General features: G+C 35.4%; 1 protein-coding gene across 1 annotated transcript; it reads right to left on the bottom strand.

Moving 5' to 3' along the window:
* Positions 1–3965: 3965 nt before the first annotated feature.
* On the bottom strand, positions 3966–7041 carry LOC122317430 (60S ribosomal protein L18-2-like). Its single transcript, XM_043134525.1, has 5 exons — positions 6883–7041; positions 6699–6788; positions 6476–6604; positions 5825–6007; positions 3966–4333 (listed from the first exon to the last, which is right to left on the bottom strand). The coding sequence occupies exons 1-5, from the start codon at positions 6883–6885 to the stop codon at positions 4175–4177; spliced, it is 564 nt and encodes a 187-aa protein (XP_042990459.1). The 5' UTR covers positions 6886–7041; the 3' UTR covers positions 3966–4174.
* Positions 7042–15376: the final 8335 nt, after the last annotated feature.

The raw sequence follows: 15376 nt of genomic DNA, 5'->3' as shown, positions 1-15376 counted from the left end.
CTTTCAAACCAATGCCCCCTCCATAAAAATCTCCTATTCCACTTTATTTTTCATTTCATTCTAACAAAGACTCCCTACCTTAGATAGATATATCTCTGATTAATTGATTTTAAATGTAGTTGGACGTGTTATGCTCCGATTATATGTTAAGATAAGTTGACTTTTTTATAAATAGTAATGAGTTGAAATAATAAAGTAAATTTTATGAGATTTATCTAGGATGAATTTAAATATATTTAAATATTAAATTGAGTTTAGATGTATTTAAAGGTCGAGGATCTCACGTGTAAAGATGTATTAAGTTAAAAAATATTACGAGTCTCGCGTATAAAGAAATTTTGAGTTGAAATAGTCTTGTGATTTGAAAGTTAGATATTTAAATGTTAGACTTAGTTTAAAATTAGACAACTAAATTTAGTCTAAATTCTAAATGGAACCTTAGTCTATTTCATAATTCTATCTCCGTTCTAAAACCTTAAGCTGGTGGAATAGGGTACTTAAGCTGATGGAATAGAGTACTGTAAAATCAAAGTTCATACTTAAGATTTTTATTTTGATATTATATGAAATTATCACTTGTTTTAAAAAATTAAACTGATAGAAATATATTGATTTAATTATTTGTAATATTTTTTTAACAGTCATTTTCTCTATTTTTTTTTATTATTATTATTGGATCGCCCATCTCAAGTGTGTTTATCTTGCATCAGTTTTTAAATTAAATTTGAGCAATAATTGAGATTATTTTCTATCCAAATCCCGACCGCACGTTATCCATCGCAAAACAAAGATGAAAGATTGATGCATTTGTACAACAAAACACCCACAATCGCAGTCACCACAAATCCCAACCACCCACCGAAAAAGAAGACTCTTCCCTTGCAAACCCACTGCCACAACGCACAACAGCCCGGACCACATGTACCCATCACCATATGCACATACAGCCACAGCCACAGCCACAGTACAATACCATAGGAGCAAAGTAAAAACTTAGTGGACGTAATTTCAGGGTGGGTTGAAATTTGAATTTATATTTTAATTTTTATGCTTATTATTTATACCATTTTTTTTTAAGATTCGGCAGACTAATATTACATAACAACTACGTATGGACAAATTTCTAATATATAGGTCCTAGGCTCTTTGAAAAAAAAGTGTCCATTCAAAAAGAACAATTTATTTATTTTTATATATTTTTTTAAATTATAATCTACTTTTTTACAAATGCTTATGATGATCTTACTTATTCGGACCTTTTACAAATCATTTCTTTTTTATAATATTACTAACAAAGTCGTTTGCTCTACTGGAATTCCTATAAGATTTTCGGTGTCCACGTAGTCATATTTCTATAGGTTTATACTAGTTCAAATTATATCACTTATATAATGAGTTATAATCGGATACAAATATCTCTAAATTTTCTGATGCCTAGAAGTCTATTTAAGCACCGATAGGGATAAGGATTTTGACTTAGTGCATGTTTTGAATTGTGGTGGAAAATATTATTTTTTAACTTAAGGCTTATAGCTTAGAGCTTAACGTAATAAGTTCTACTATTAAAAAGTTATTTATTGTTTAGGATCTGTATCTTTAAAACAATTTCAAACATATAAATTTGTTCGGAAACAAATTAAAAAGATACTTTTTGATATATAAATGACATAAAATGGCATATACTTAATAAAAATTAAATATTACAATAAAATAATAACAAAAATAGTCTAATAGATTTTTCAGTAATTATAATGAAAAAGAAAATCTCTTCAACGATGCATAAGTGATAGGAAAAGAATGAAAAATATTGATGGGTAAAGTCTTGAATAAATTATAAGAGAATAATGAAAAATATAGATGGACAAAATTGTCATTGTGTTAAAATGATGAGGGTCATTTTGTAATGTATATAGTACGGTAAAATATGGATTACTTTTTCTAAAGTGCTTATGACAAAAAGCACTACTTTGATGCTTTTGCTTAAACATAGTTTTATGATTTTTCTTGATTTAGAAGTATTTTGATATAAAATTACCAAACAGATAAATTTTGTCATTTAAGCACTTTAGACCATTATACCGCACTTTTTAGACCTTCCACTGCAATCCCAAACATGCCCTTACAACATAATTGTGCATCTAGCCATTAAGAGACATTTAGAGGTAAAATTATTAAGATGATCTTTCTGTCATAGTTGAACCATATTCTCAATCAAACAACAATAAAGAGATGTAGGTTTTCTAATTGTTATCATTTAATAATGCCTTGGATCATAGAAAATAAAAAATCCTAAAATTTATGTTTCATGTTAAAATATTCAACAAGTTCATGACACCTATAAGCTCACCTACAATAGTTAAGAATACTGCTATTGTAAGGCATTCACATCACACAATATTTATGTGGTATAATTTAATTAAAAAAATAAATTTTAAAATTTGAATCTTAAAATCAAATTTTGTCATTTAAGCAATGTAGATAGTGTGTTTTACTTTTACACACTGACTTGAAAAGAGAATAACTCAAATATTTAAAGAAAAAGTATATTCATTATCTATTTTTTCATATTCTCTCGTCATCTCATGATGTGTCATTAGATAATAGATTCACACATATAAAACAGTCAAAGAGGAATGAGTGGTAATTTTCTTCGGCTGGGAAGCACACAATCTTGCATATTAATATATGTTGGTTTTCTCTCTCAAGCACATGACAGCAACGGGCTCAGGTTCATCATCCCAACCTATTCATGAAATTTCCTTTAGTTGAGTCAAGATCGTTTATCCAATGATCCGCGTTTCAAAACTCGAGATCGAGTTTTTCTTTTTCTTTTTTCAGAAAAGGGGAAGATTGATGCGGGTTTAACATTCACGTTTCTATTGAAATGTTGTTTTAGTCCTCCATATTGCAATATTGTCCGGAAAAATGGTGAGTGTTGAAACTGATAGTCATGTAGCTAAGACATATAGAGTTGAATACGCCGTCATTTCCCCTGGGGGAATTAAGGATCTAGAACAATGCGTTTGATTAGGGCATAAAAAGAACAAACAAGACTCCTCAATTGACAATAAGATTTATCTTCAGCCTTAAAGGGTTGGATACAATACCAAAATTTTGGTGTGAGAGGCAGGGATTGAAATCACACATAATCCGATATGTGAATTGGATTTGCTTTGGATCGCTACTTGAAAATTATCAACTATCCAATTGTGTAAAAAACTCTAAATCAATTTTTCTTTAACACCCTCTTATCTTCTTTTTTTAAAACTGAATATATTCAAACATGCTCATCTTGGCTGGTATTGCATCTCAATTTCTATCTGATATATATATATATATATATGTATATAATTCTCGGGTCATGTCCCGTTTTAGACTCTTGTATTAAGATAAGTCGGGGCTCTTCCTAAAGGTGGCTATGGGCCCGCGTACTGGGCTCCGATCCAACCAGTTAGCCTTGGCCTAACTAAGCCCCACTCAACATCAGGCCAACGCTATCAAATTTGGAGCCTTATACTGCGTAAGAACGGTGAGATCAAGTGCCTTGGGCAATAGATGGCCCCAACTAGCCTGGTAGCATACACTAAATAGAGAGACTCTGCCGGAATAGAGAGCTGCGGAGGGTCAAAATGGAGGGGGTAAATATAGATATGGAGTCTCAGAATGAGAATGCTCCTGGGACGATGTCCCGGTCCAACTAGTGAGGTTGTGAATAGTTGACATTTCTATAAACTTTTTGAGCAGGCAGGATGGAATTCATTTCAATCTATAGCTACTATTTCCTGATTTGACTGGCTTGAGTATGATAAAATGCAAATTTTTCTATTTTTGGGAGTGGGGTGAGCAACATCAGATACCCACACGGATCAAAGCATTGTTTGCATTACTCAGGTATTTTGAAGCAATAAATAATAATCTAAGCTTAAAAAAAGCTACTCAATGATAATAATTTGGCACCACAAAACTCAAGAAAAGCATCCAATAAACTTTAATATCCAACGGATTTCAGGACTGAATGGAAACGATAGCCATATAAAATTTTCTTTTAATAATAGAAAAAAAGTCTCAGAAAAAAGAAAACCAGCCCAATATAACATGAAAAAGGAGCCAGATCTGCAACACGTTTGCACAGAATCGGTGAGTGCATTTGTGTTTTAGGCAAAAGTTTGGTAGCTTAAACTCTGAAGCCCTTGCTGTTCCTTCTTCCTCTAGCCCTCTCAAATTTCCTTCCTTTTGATCGTACATAGGGTTTTGAATGGCTGTGTGGCACACCTGGAGCCGGTCCGAAGTGCTTCACAGCTTCCCGAGCATTCTTTGGACCTCTAAGAAGAACCTGTGGCATTTGCCATTATCATTTTCCTTAACAGTTCCTCTCACTTCAATATAAAAGAATATTTTAATAGAAAAGTGGAGTGGAGTGCAAGACGTTTTCATTTGTATATCCATATTTGACTAATATAGAATTAATGAAGTTCTATCAATTAAATACAAACAACTCGTTTGAATTTTCAGCAAAACCCTCTACAGCTTTAATACAAAATGACATTTACTTATTGTAAATATTGAAAGGTCCATCCTTCCGTTCCAGTATTATTTTTTCATTTTTCAGCTTAAAACATTTCAGATTTCACCAAGCTTGCCCAGCAATCCTAACCTTCTGATGGTCCCCTATGCAAATTCTAGTAACCAGAACCAAAGGGTACCATAAAGTTACCAATCACAGAGAAAATAACTGGAAATTGTATTTACAAGTAAAAAATTGCATCTTTCATGTGAACAATCCGAAATTACATTTTCTTTCAACAGCTAGCAAAATTACATTAAAAAATAGAGCCTCATTAGTGCTAGAGTAGCACCAGGCAAAATTTTAAAAAAAGTACACAAACGCTATTCCAAATCTAGATTCTTTTATACTATCCACCCTCTAACACACATGTTTTTGTAATACCCCAAACTATCAAAGTTGACACATTGCACCCTCTTACTATCAAAAAGCTATGTGTGCACCTGCCATTAAGATTCAACTCCCAAAATTGTTATAAAAAAAAAAAAAAAAACACTCCCAAAATTGTATTTCCCATTCATCTAACAGCCAAAATTGGTCAAGGGTGAGCTTCGGTAGTTAAAGTCTGTCAGTTAGGGCATGGAAAGTATACTTTCCCTTTCTTTATAAGACTTCGTATACATTTCAATTCCAACAATAGACACACATCTCTAGTGTACTTCTTGTATTATTGGTTAACACCCCCTCGGCATCCTTTCCAATAGGCAGCCAAAAACACATAAGGCATCAAGGGCTTTAATCACTTCATATGAAACATCAATATGATGCACCATTTCCTAATAACTGAGAACATTATAAGCCAGATCATGCTAGCCCATCAACTATGCACAGAAGTTCTAGGAATAAAACGCGTAGAAGTTACATGAATAATGAACTTGTGTAATGACTAATAAAGTCCAATAACACCAAAAGCCACTATTTTGTGTAAATGGAAAATTCCATATTCTGATCTATAATAAACTAAACATGCTAACAACATATTCATCTAATTGCATTTTAGTTTGCATATCTATCAGCCTCGTGTAACTAATGACAGCCATCCAATGTACATCGCTAAAAGCCAAACATAATATCAATAAAATTTTGTTTACCCATAAAATGGTAGTCAAACATAATTAACATTATTCAATTCATGAGTATTCGAACGAATTTCATATTTTAAAAAACCATTTAACTGTCAATGACTAAGAGAACGCAAACTGAAAAACTAGTTGAGATGGCACAACAGAGGGACTTCAGCAAAAGTTCTAAATAATATACCGTGTTCTGTCCGAGAGGAGCTCTGAGAGCCAGCTGGTCAAATGTCAAGCATTCTCCACCTGCCTTCTCAATCCTAGCTCTCGCAGTCTCTGTGAACCTCAGGGCAGTCACTTTCAGGGTGGGGACTTCATATACTCGGATGTCATCTGTCACGGTTCCAACAACCACAGCAATCTTATCCCCCTATATAAATACCAGAAGCCCTATTAATCATCAATATAAGAAACAATTTCAATCAATGTAGAAGGCACTAATAGGATGAAAAACACTATTTTAGGTCATAAGACCCCTTTTGGACCGGAACAAAACACAGTAACTGAAGAGCAAATCATAAGTTCAATTTTAATTATAAATTTATAACTGAATGTATTGATTGAAGTATGGTCTTCTACTTCAAATTAGACATAAGAACGAATTGTCATTTTATCTACCAGGTTTGCCAATAACGAAACATAACGGTTTCAAGTTTGCAAGATCCGAACTGATATGTCCCTACTCCTCAGACACCAAAAAAGACTAAACAAATGTATATTTTCTTCTCTTTTTATGTATATTTTCTTGTCTTTTTCTCCTCGGTTCTCTCAGCAACCAAATAGAAGATACACACACACAAACGGGGAGAGACAGAGAGAGACAGAGAGAGAGAGGTACCTTGCCCTTCATGAAACGAATCAACCTGGAGAGAGACAATGGCGGCTTGTTGACCTTGCTCATGAAGAGCCTCTTCAGTATCACCGCATTGAAATTGCTCCCGGTCCTCCGCACCAGAAAACGGTACAGCTGTTCACATATAAGCAATCCACGTCAACCATAAATCAAATGCTCCACACATATACAAGGAAGAGAGCGAAAGCGAGAGAGGGAGATGGGGAACCTTTACGAGGAGCTTGAGGTAGATATCGTCCGATTTAGGGGCGGTTCGCTTGGACTTCTTGCTCTTGCCACCGGCGACCAAATCGATACCCTGCAAAAATAAGGACAGTGATAATGAGTTTAGGGATCGATTGACAGAAAAAATGGCATTATGCATTATTAGGGTTTGAGAGGCGAGCGATTACCATGGCTGCTGATCCTAGTGTTGGTGCTCGGCGCGGGTGGTAGCAACCCAAATTCTGCTTTTTAGAGGGAGAGATGGGCTAGGGTTTTGGGACTCGGAAGTGATCCCAAACTGCACAGATGACGATGGGTTTCTATGGATCCTAATCTTTACCCGTACACGTGGCAAACGCTAATTTTTTCCTTTAGAGCATTGGCATGGGCATAATGTCAAAATTTGCCTCTTTTATCTCAAAAAAGATCAGCATTGAATTAACCATACTATATACATCTTGATTTTTAGTAACAATAGTTCAGCCAATATGAAGCGAGATTGTTTAAAACAAAAGGAAATGATAATCACAATTACGACTGAGTAAATACTGTATAATTATTTTTAAAAAATAAATAAATATTAAATTTATATAAAAAAGAATTAATTTTTTAATAATAAATTTTATACTTTTTTAAAACAACTGCTTGATAGCTATACACTTCACGACTATATATCATATTATTCTTAAAAAATATATATATGTGAGAAAATAATTCTTGCATTCTTTTTTTAACATTATTTTTTTATGCACATCCAGCGATGTAACCTTTTATTAAATGATATCATATTTCCTATGTATTATTTTCTTTCTACCATATAATATAAGTGCATTATTTTCTCTCTCCCTGTAGGTAGAATGCTAAATGATTTTTTTTTTTTTAAGTAAAAGATACCTCATTTCTTGATGTATTAAAGATAATTCAATCATTACAGTATTTTCCTTCTGTATATCACTTACTATCTCTATATGATTCTCCTCAATCCACACACTCTTCTCTAAATACATAAGTGCTAATTTTACTAGTTTATGAGCTATGTTATTAGCTTCTCTATAGACAAATATAACATTCCAATCCAATCTATCAACCATCAACAATCTCACATCTTCAATAATATTCCCATAATTTGCCCATAACTCTTCATCACTGTTAGTTAGGGGTGCTACCCGAACCATACGGTGCGGGGTAGACCCCTCCGCCCCCGCATGGGACAGATGGGGTAAATCTCCCCCGTCTCCCTCCCTCGATGTGCGGGGGCGGGGTACCCCGTCCCGCATGACGGGGTACGGGGTGGGGGGGCAATCCGTCCGGCCCCCGCACCCCCCTTCTGGGCCTTGGGCCCAGGAGCTTTTTCTGGGCCTTGGGCCTATGTGCATTTTCTAGGCCAAAAATGGCACAGAAGCAATTTCTAGGCCATTTTGGGCCCAGAAACCGTTTCTGGGCCTAAAATAACCCACAAGTATGTATTTTTTGCCCAAAAAAAGCTTGTAAGCCATTTTCATTTTTCAGCCCATAAAATTATAAGTAAAAAGGAAAAAAAAAATTAAAAACCAGATTAAAAAAAAAAAGTGTTATGAATGGTAATTGATTTTATGGCTAATAAAAGTTACTAGTCTAAGAGTCTAATACGTAATAAACTAATAATAATAACTAAGCTATTACAAAATTAAAAGGCTAAACAATTACAAAATTACAAACATAAAAGTGTCCAAGAGACATTGTATCAACATTACAAATTATTGAATACAAAATTTGAACAAATAATTAAAAATTAAATATTCTAAAGAGGCTTGTCAGCTGTGGCTTGTCAGTTGTGGCTTGTCTTTGAGTCAAAGGGTGTGACAGTTGGGGCGGCCTGGGTTTGAGCACATTTTTGTGTTGCAAAGGGGTTAGACGTCTCATGTGTTACTACAAAAATTAATATTAAAATTAATAACGATGAAATGGAAATGAATATAAATAAATTAAAATAATAAAATAATAAATATTTACCAGGTGGTCCAAATCCAGACTGATCACCACCCTCATCGGTCTCCTTAAAATCTAAAATATCCGAAACATGAATATCATTTCCTATCGTCCAACTCTGTGTGCACATCAATGTCTCTACAGTTGTAGGAGACAATGAACTACAGAAAGGATCCAATATAAGACCTCTGGTACTAAAGGCTGACTCTGAGGCAACGGTGCTAATAGGGATGGCCAAAATACAGCGGCCAATCTCAGAAATGATGGGATATTTCTTTGAGACATTCTTCTACCATCCTAATATATCGAAATGATCATTAGCATCTTGGACCATATCCGCTGACAAATAGTTGTCTAACTCAGAAACGACCTCCGTAGATTGATGGAATAGTGTGGGATTCTGTGCGAGGGTCTTAGTCCACGGCATTCTGCGCTTCTTTGTAGGAGGCCCGGTGACGGTGTCTGTAAAAGGCATTGAGGTCGGTGTATGTGTCTTCGATGTAGTACCACCCTTAATTGCCATAAACTCGTCATATAATTTTTTCAGGGTATCTCGAGCCAATTCACCAATAATTTCAGTCCATACCTGATCGTGAACAAGTCTCAAACCATATAACAAGCCTGAAACTTTCAGACGGGGATCAAGAATAACAGCCACATATAAGAAAATATTCATTCTAGTCAAATCTCCCCAATACTTGTCATATTTTAGCATCATGCTCACTACCATCCCCCTCATCCTTTCACTGGAACCCTTATGCATATCTTCTAATTCTTCTTTTACCCTACATATTTGTTGACAAAATCCATGGGATGTAGGGTACAAAGAACCAGATATATTCAATGTGACATCATAAAATAATCCAAGAAAATCAATGAAAGTAGAAACTACCACCCAATCATCATCATTAGGCTTTCGTGATCCACCGTACTCATCAAAGTATTTGACATATTGGATGTCTTCATCACCCAATAATTGAAAGGCTGTCTTATATTCTTGGGCCGCCTCCAACATCAAGAAGGTTGAGTTCCATCTGGTAGGCATATCAGTACAAAGACCCTTCTTCGATGTTATGCCCGCAACCTTTGCAGCAATTTTGAATTTCTCCAATCTAGAAGGAAAAGACCTCACCTATTTCACAGCCATTCTAACTCGTGTAACCAAGTCATCAACATCTTTCAACCCCTCAGTCACAATTAAATTCAAAATATGTGCAGCACATCTAACATGCAAGTATTCACCACCCAAGAATGTCTTATTTGCATCTTTAAGATAATTCTTTAGATACCCCAATGCGACATCATTAGACGATGCATTATCAACTGACACAGACAAAACTTTTTCCAACCTCCACTCCTTTATTGCGGCCTCCAAGGCCTTCCCAATTGTCTCACCCTTATGATCAGTTATTTGACAAAATTTAATAATTTTTTTGTGCAGAACCCAATCAGCATCAACAAAATGCACAGTCAACGACATGTAATTTATATTTTGGATTGAAGTCCAAGTATCGGTAGTGAGACAAACTACCAAACCCGCCAATTGGCCCCTCAAAACATCTTTGTCACGGAGGTACATCTTTTTAATATCTTTTGCCACAGTGTGACGAGAAGGAAGTACAAATCTCGGTTCCAACTCTTGGACAAACTCTTGGAACCTTTTACCCTCCACAAACTGAAAAGGCAGCTCGTCCATGACAATCATAGGAGCTAACTTTCTTCTACACTCATCGGGGTTATACTTCGTATACCCCTTCAATGTTGGCACCCCAGCCCCACTACTCCCATCCGCCATTTTAAAATCTAGTCTAGATCGACCCTTCTCTACTAAGGATTTTAAAATTGGACTCTTTTTGCATTGTTCCTCTAGATGGACCTTCAGCTGGGATGTACCATGTTTCCTATAGTAACATCCATACATTTTTCCACAGTGATTACATTTAGCTTGTGAGTTGTTGGGGTCACCACCCTCTAGTTTGGTAAAGTGTTGCTAAACTATGGATACAGGTTTCTTGCCCTGTGTGGGCTTCGGAGCAGGGCAAGGTGTACTCGTTATAGGGGTAGGAGTAGGGTTAGTTTCTGGAGTAGGGGTGTTGGCTGGGGAAGGCGAGCTATCACTGAAATCCAAAGACATTCCTGATTCTCCAACAAAAATAAATAAAAATAAAATTCAAAGTGCAATCCAACACAATCAGGGCAAAATGCATACAAAACCAAATACATCAAAAAAATAATTGGGTTTCGGATTGGAACCCCGGATTGGGGTTCCAATCCGAAACCCTTCAATCAAGTTAGGCCCCTCATTGATTGAAACCCCTAATATTATTTTTCATGATTACACAAATGAATATTCACTCATTTACTTTATTATGATCTTAACAGACACCAAACATCTCAATTCATGCATGTATTATTTTTAATTAATAATCTATACAAATTAGTGATTTTCTCTTGATTATGATCTTTAATTCTTACCACTCTTGTCATAAATAAATAACCCGTCAATTTTTGTTATTTCATTTTAATGTAATGTCTTGATTCAAACTCAAATACTTATTCTAATATTTTGTGAAATCAACATTTCCGACACTCACATACATAAATATAAAGTGCATTATAATATTATTTTCATAATATAATTTTAAACATATTAATGTGTCATGCATCAATAAATGAATATGATTTTCTTACATGATCAACGTTACCAACCCAATAGTTGTCGCCTGAATTCTAAAAAAGGTGCTCACCTTTGATGCAAGCTAAGTTAACACCCCGGGAAGAAGAAAGGAAGATGCTTGAATAGGATGTGTCTCGGACAAGTTGTCCCTAAGAATTAAACACTTATAATTAATGTGTATATATATATACCGCTAGCTGTACGATTTTTTTTTTTATGGTTTCCTTCCAAAAGAAAATTGTACTTGCCTTCTTAACTAAAAGGATAATTTATTATTATCTTGAGGCATACAGATAGCATACCTTAATAAAAAAATATATATCATGAATGATATATTTTATTATTTTTAATTACACTTAATTAATGATGTAGTACGTATATACATTTTAAATGTTTTGATGTGCAAATCACCTAATAGCAATGACTTAGGATAGATTTAAAAGACACATCTCAACTCAAAATTCTCATTTTAATTTAAAATTTTTATCTTATCTAATAATTTTTTTAAATTTTCACATAAAATATAATAAATAATTTAACTTTTTACAAATTTCAAAATAATAATAATACTAAAAAATAATATTTTAAACTTTTATCTCATGAACTCAAAATTCTTATCTTATTTACCAAACCTGCCCTTAAACTATTCCACGTAAAACATATGATGAGTAGTTAATAACCTATTGAATCAATTAGTGCAATGGATTAGTTGATCAAACAGTCCAGATGTACTAATTCTTTCCAACAAAATTGCCAACTTTGGACTGTTTAAAAGAAAGCTAATTGCCAATAGTACTTCAAAAATGCAATGGATCTAGAACCCTATCCAGTTTAAATATATTATATCCCGTTAAATGCAATGGAAATATTGAATTTAATTGTTACATTTCTAATTATTCTCAATTTTTTAATAGTTTACAAACTAGTTTCTAATTCCCATAAAAAAATTAGGGTTTCGGATTGGAACCCCAGGTTCCAATCCGAAACCCTAAATCAAATTTAGGGGTTTCAATAGTTGAAACCCCTAAATCAAATTTAGGAGTTTCAATAGTTGAAACCCCTAAATCAAATTAGGGTTTCGGATTGGAACCCTAATTTAATTTAGGGTCCCAATCCGAAACCCTAACCCCTAAATTGATTTAGGGGTTTCAATTATGAAACCCCTAAATCATGAAACCCTTAAATCAATTTAGGGGTTTCAATCAAGAAACCCCTAAATCAATTTAGGGGTTAGGGTTTCAATGAAATTTACAAAAAAAAAAAAAAACAATCCAATGAATCCAAAAAAATACCAATCCGAAACAATCACACAATCACACGAATCCACAGCACACAATTCACAAATCTCATCCTCCATCTCCGATTCAACCCCATCCTACCTTCAATCTCCGATCAAAACTAAAAAAAAACAAAAAATAAAAAATCAGCGGAGAAAATCAAAAGAGGAGGAGAAATGTTACTGTGCGGCATGCAGCGTGCGTCCGGCGTCGTGCATCGTGCGAGAGAGAGGGAGGATGGAATACGTGCGGCGGACGGATTGGTTGCCGGTGGGAGGAGGAAACACTGAACACGGGGACGTTGCAAACGGGGAAGGCCGAAGGGGGAGGAAGGGACTCGGGAAGGGAGGGGAGGGGAGGGGAATCAGGGGATCCGCGGGGGGGGGGGGGGGGGGGGGGGTATGGGTTAGGGTTAACATTTTAATGAAACGGCGCCGTTTTGTCCACCACAAAACGGCGCCGTTTCTTTTAAGTATCCGGTTATATAATATATTATATATTATATATATATAACCAGTGCGGACCGGAGAGAGTCCGTTTCCGTCCCCCGCCTCCGCTGGGGGTGGCCATACGGGCCGGGGGGGCCCGCCCTGCCCTATGCGGGGGCGGCGTGAACGGGGCGGGTCAGCGGGTTCCGGGGCCCCGCTGCCCACCCCTACTGTTAGTTGCCTTCACAATCATTTGAGAGTCTCCCTCCAAAATCACATTCGAAAGGCCTAGCTTTGCATATAAGAACCATGATGTTCTTATAGCCAAAGCTTCTACAATTATTAATTTCTTTACATGATCCATAATCGAGCTTAGACATGCCAGAACTTCACCATCTAAGTTTCTAATAACAACAACAATTCCCACTATTTTGTGACGCACGTCCACTACTGAATCTCAATTCACGTTTACCCACAAATCAATTGGCTTTTCCCATTGAACCCCCTTTCTACCTGTGCTCCCAACAACTGTATCTTCTGTTGATAGTCTTGTGCTATGTTGAATTCATTTAGTCCCTTATTGGTAGATTTTAGGACACTCATTAGTTCTAAAAACTTGTTGTCAAACAACCATGAGTTCCTTCCTAGCCAGATCTTCCTCAACATACAAGCTACCATCTCCACCTCTTCCGCTTCAAGTTGCATATTAAGTTTCTTCCATAACTCCACGAGGCTAGACTCATAGCAGCTCCACTTATGGACAAGACTTTCATATTCAGCCCAGACATTTGAGGTTGCAGGACACGTCCAAAGGGTATGTGTGACGCCCCCAAATTCCGTTTAGGATCGGACAGACATTTGAAGCGTCGAGACATGCAATACAAGGTTACCTGCCCCCGTTCATGACATATAAGATGCAATGTTCTTAATATGCATCTAACATTATGCAATATTCGCAGCGGATAATTTTTTTTTCTTTAGCAATACTATGCACCAAATTGAAAATATCTCAAATGCTTAAAACATACTTCATACATAAAGACCCATTGAACAACTAAGATCACAACACTAGTCTAAAATGGTTATGATCCAAAAAGTACTAGAAATGCAACTCCATCGTACAAGTAGTAATTTACGTTAACTACTATATTAACATTGACGTCGCACCGTCGCTTAGTCAACTGTGTCTAGTTGGTCAGCTCCTGATTCTCCTTCAGGTACTGTAACAAGATCTACCATTCGGAAGGGATGGTAGTTAGGACTACCAAAGTGAGATTTGATTACAAATCTCAGTAAGTTAACAAAAAAAACTTCCACACAAACTAATGATGCATGGATGACAGTAAAAGCATAAATGCATAATCAAATTCATAAGTAATTAAAGCATAACTTGGCGTACAACATAACATAATTGACATAACTTAAATTGAAACATGAACTGAACTTGACTTGACATGAACTTGATCTGAAACTTGACTTAGCATGAACTTGCTCTGAAACTTGAATTAACATGAACATGATATGAAACTTAACTTATCATGAACTTGTTCTGAAACTTGACTTAACATGAACGTGATATGAAACTTGACTTATCATGAACTTGTTCTGAAACTTGAATTAACATGAAAAATACATACTCCACAATTGTTGTGGCCCCATGTATTCTACGTGTAAATACATACTCCACAGTTGTTGTGGCCCCATGTATTCTACACAAACTTGACTTAACATGAAAAATACATACTCCACAGTTGTTGTGGCCCATGTATTCTACGTGTAAATACATACTCCACAGTTGTTGTGGCCCCATGTATTCTACGGAAACTTATTCTTTAACTGCTTAAATACATACTCCACAGTTGTTGTGACCCCATGTATTCTACGTGTCACAATTGTTGTGTCTCACGTAATGTATGCATCACAATTGCTGTGACCCCATACATAAGTAATCAAGATGAAACGTGACTGGAATACGAAAGGACTGAAGTCCTGACGTAACATAACGTGACTTGAACATAACTTGAAATACATGACCAACTTGAGATAGAAATATTTCGTAACATGGCATAACATATAATAGACAACATATTTAACATGACATACTTGTAATGTACAATCATACATAACAGAATATATTATGTAACAGATAAAAATTGATCACAGAATAAATTCTGTATAATAGACAATTATGTGATAACTTGGCATGGTATGACATATATGATAACATACATACATACACTGTAGTTCCTTTACTTAGCACACATACACAATAGACTGCTAATAAGTTAAAAGCTAACTTACCTCGATCTCCGCATTTCTTATAAAACCTTAA

Source organism: Carya illinoinensis, chromosome 7 (genome assembly GCF_018687715.1).
Source record: "Carya illinoinensis cultivar Pawnee chromosome 7, C.illinoinensisPawnee_v1, whole genome shotgun sequence".
NCBI lineage: Eukaryota > Viridiplantae > Streptophyta > Magnoliopsida > Fagales > Juglandaceae > Carya > Carya illinoinensis.
Note: the sequence above shows the minus strand (reverse complement) of the source record. Positions and strands in the feature narration are given on the sequence as shown.

Bases quoted from the DNA above. Each gene is read 5' to 3' on its own strand.
- LOC122317430 (XM_043134525.1), bottom strand. The intron at 6,605-6,698 runs GTTCCCCATCTC...ATATGTGAACAG, and splicing joins ACCTCAAGCTCCTCGTAAAG to CTGTACCGTTTTCTGGTGCG. The intron at 6,008-6,475 runs GTACCTCTCTCT...GTATTTATATAG, and splicing joins TTCGTTTCATGAAGGGCAAG to GGGGATAAGATTGCTGTGGT.